The sequence below is a fragment of the Leucopleurus acutus genome (assembly GCF_964270905.1).
Source record: "Leucopleurus acutus genome assembly, chromosome: 16".
Lineage (NCBI taxonomy): Eukaryota > Metazoa > Chordata > Mammalia > Artiodactyla > Delphinidae > Leucopleurus > Leucopleurus acutus.
The window spans coordinates 22,159,292-22,160,751 of NC_139158.1; the positions used below are offsets into that span (position 1 = coordinate 22,159,292).

A 1,460-nucleotide genomic window follows, 5' to 3' on the forward strand; every position below is an offset into this window, starting at 1 on the left:
AGAACAACTGGAGAAACTTGAATGGGGTCTGAGTATTAGATGGTAGCAATATATCCATGTTATTTCCTGATTTTGATGGTTGCATTTTAGTTATGTAGATTGTTTGTAGGAAATATGTAAACACTAAAATATGGGTGGGGGGAGGCATTCTGTTAGCAACTACAGTACTTTCAAATGTTGGCTGGGGGTAGTTTTTGATACTGTCCTTGCAAATTTTCTTTAAGTTTGTTTCAAAATAAAGTGATGAGACTGTCAACTTCTTTTGACTTTCTACCACGTTAACCTTTAAAAAATTGCTTTGCCAATCGGATAGGCCAAAAAAAAAAGAAAAAGGAATCCCATTTTAAAAAGTTTTCATAGCACTAATTCCCTTCTATATAACTGATTTATCATTATCTATTGTTTATCTTCTTTCTCTCTCCACTAGTAAAGGTAGTAGTGATCTCTGTTTAATCACTGATGTACCCCAAGTGCCTAGGAAGACAATAGAAATCTGATGACTAAAGGGATGAAAGGCATTATTTAGCTCTCAATAAATGGCAGAGATGATCATCAGTCTTATTCCCCTATGGGAATGTAAACGGCACGAGCGCAGGGGATTTTGTGCTTTTATGCACTGGGATACTTCCAGAAGCTAGAGCAATTCCTGGCATACAGAAGACTTCAATAAATATCTGTTGAACGAACATTCTTCTCGTGTGCCAGGCACAATACCTGTTTTAAACCGCCAATATCAGCCCTAAGGTATGTGGTATTGTATTATCATTTGGGAGCTCCAAACTGCCTCGGGCCGCCCATTCGGGATCCCCCGTTGCTCACCTTGGCCTCGGGCTGCTGCCTCTCCTCAAGATCCCAACGGTCTCTCATCACCTCTGACGCCCCGACCAGCTTATTCGGGACCCGCCTCCTCTTCCTGCCCTTCTTGGGGGTCCTCCCGGTCCTTTCCTTCTCTGGCTCCATGAACCTGTGGAGAAAGATCGGTTAGAGATGCGAAAACCACGACGCGCAGATGGCCCGGGCCGTCTCCTGAGTGGGGAGCACAAGGGTTTCGACAGCCTACAGCCCTCCTCAGATCCTCTCCTTAATTCAGTTTACGAAGTGCTCCCCGCCCCCCTCGGAAAGGGAGGGTGCCAACGATCTTCCCCGTTAACGCGGCAAAGAAAACCACGCCGCACCAACCCAAACGGTTTTACAGTTGACGCCGGAGGCCGGATTCGATACGCTTCCCCAACCGCAAACGCGCCTCCGCCTGTTGGAAAAGAGGGAAGGGGGGGCGCTGTCTTCCCTGCCAAAACCACTCCCCACGCCCCAGATTCCCCGAAGACGCCGAAGAGAAGCAGGGCGGAGAACACCGACAAACGCCGCCGCTGCCTCAGCCTCCGGCGGAGCCGACGGTGTAACGCCCTCCGCAGCGGCGCGCAGCTTTTGAATGGACCGGAAGAGGAAGTACAGCGACTTCC

The 1,460-nt window shown here is 48.6% G+C and overlaps 1 protein-coding gene across 1 annotated transcript in view; it reads right to left on the minus strand.

Annotated features, from left to right (window-relative positions):
* The window catches only part of REXO5 (RNA exonuclease 5), a 43,047-nt gene extending 41,745 nt beyond the window's left edge, over window positions 1-1,302 (minus strand). Inside the window, 2 exon segments of the mRNA XM_082858165.1 lie at window positions 820-964; window positions 1,180-1,302. Of these exon segments, the coding sequence (XP_082714291.1) occupies window positions 820-960 (141 nt within the window). The 5' untranslated portion in view covers window positions 961-964; window positions 1,180-1,302.
* Window positions 1,303-1,460: the final 158 nt, after the last annotated feature.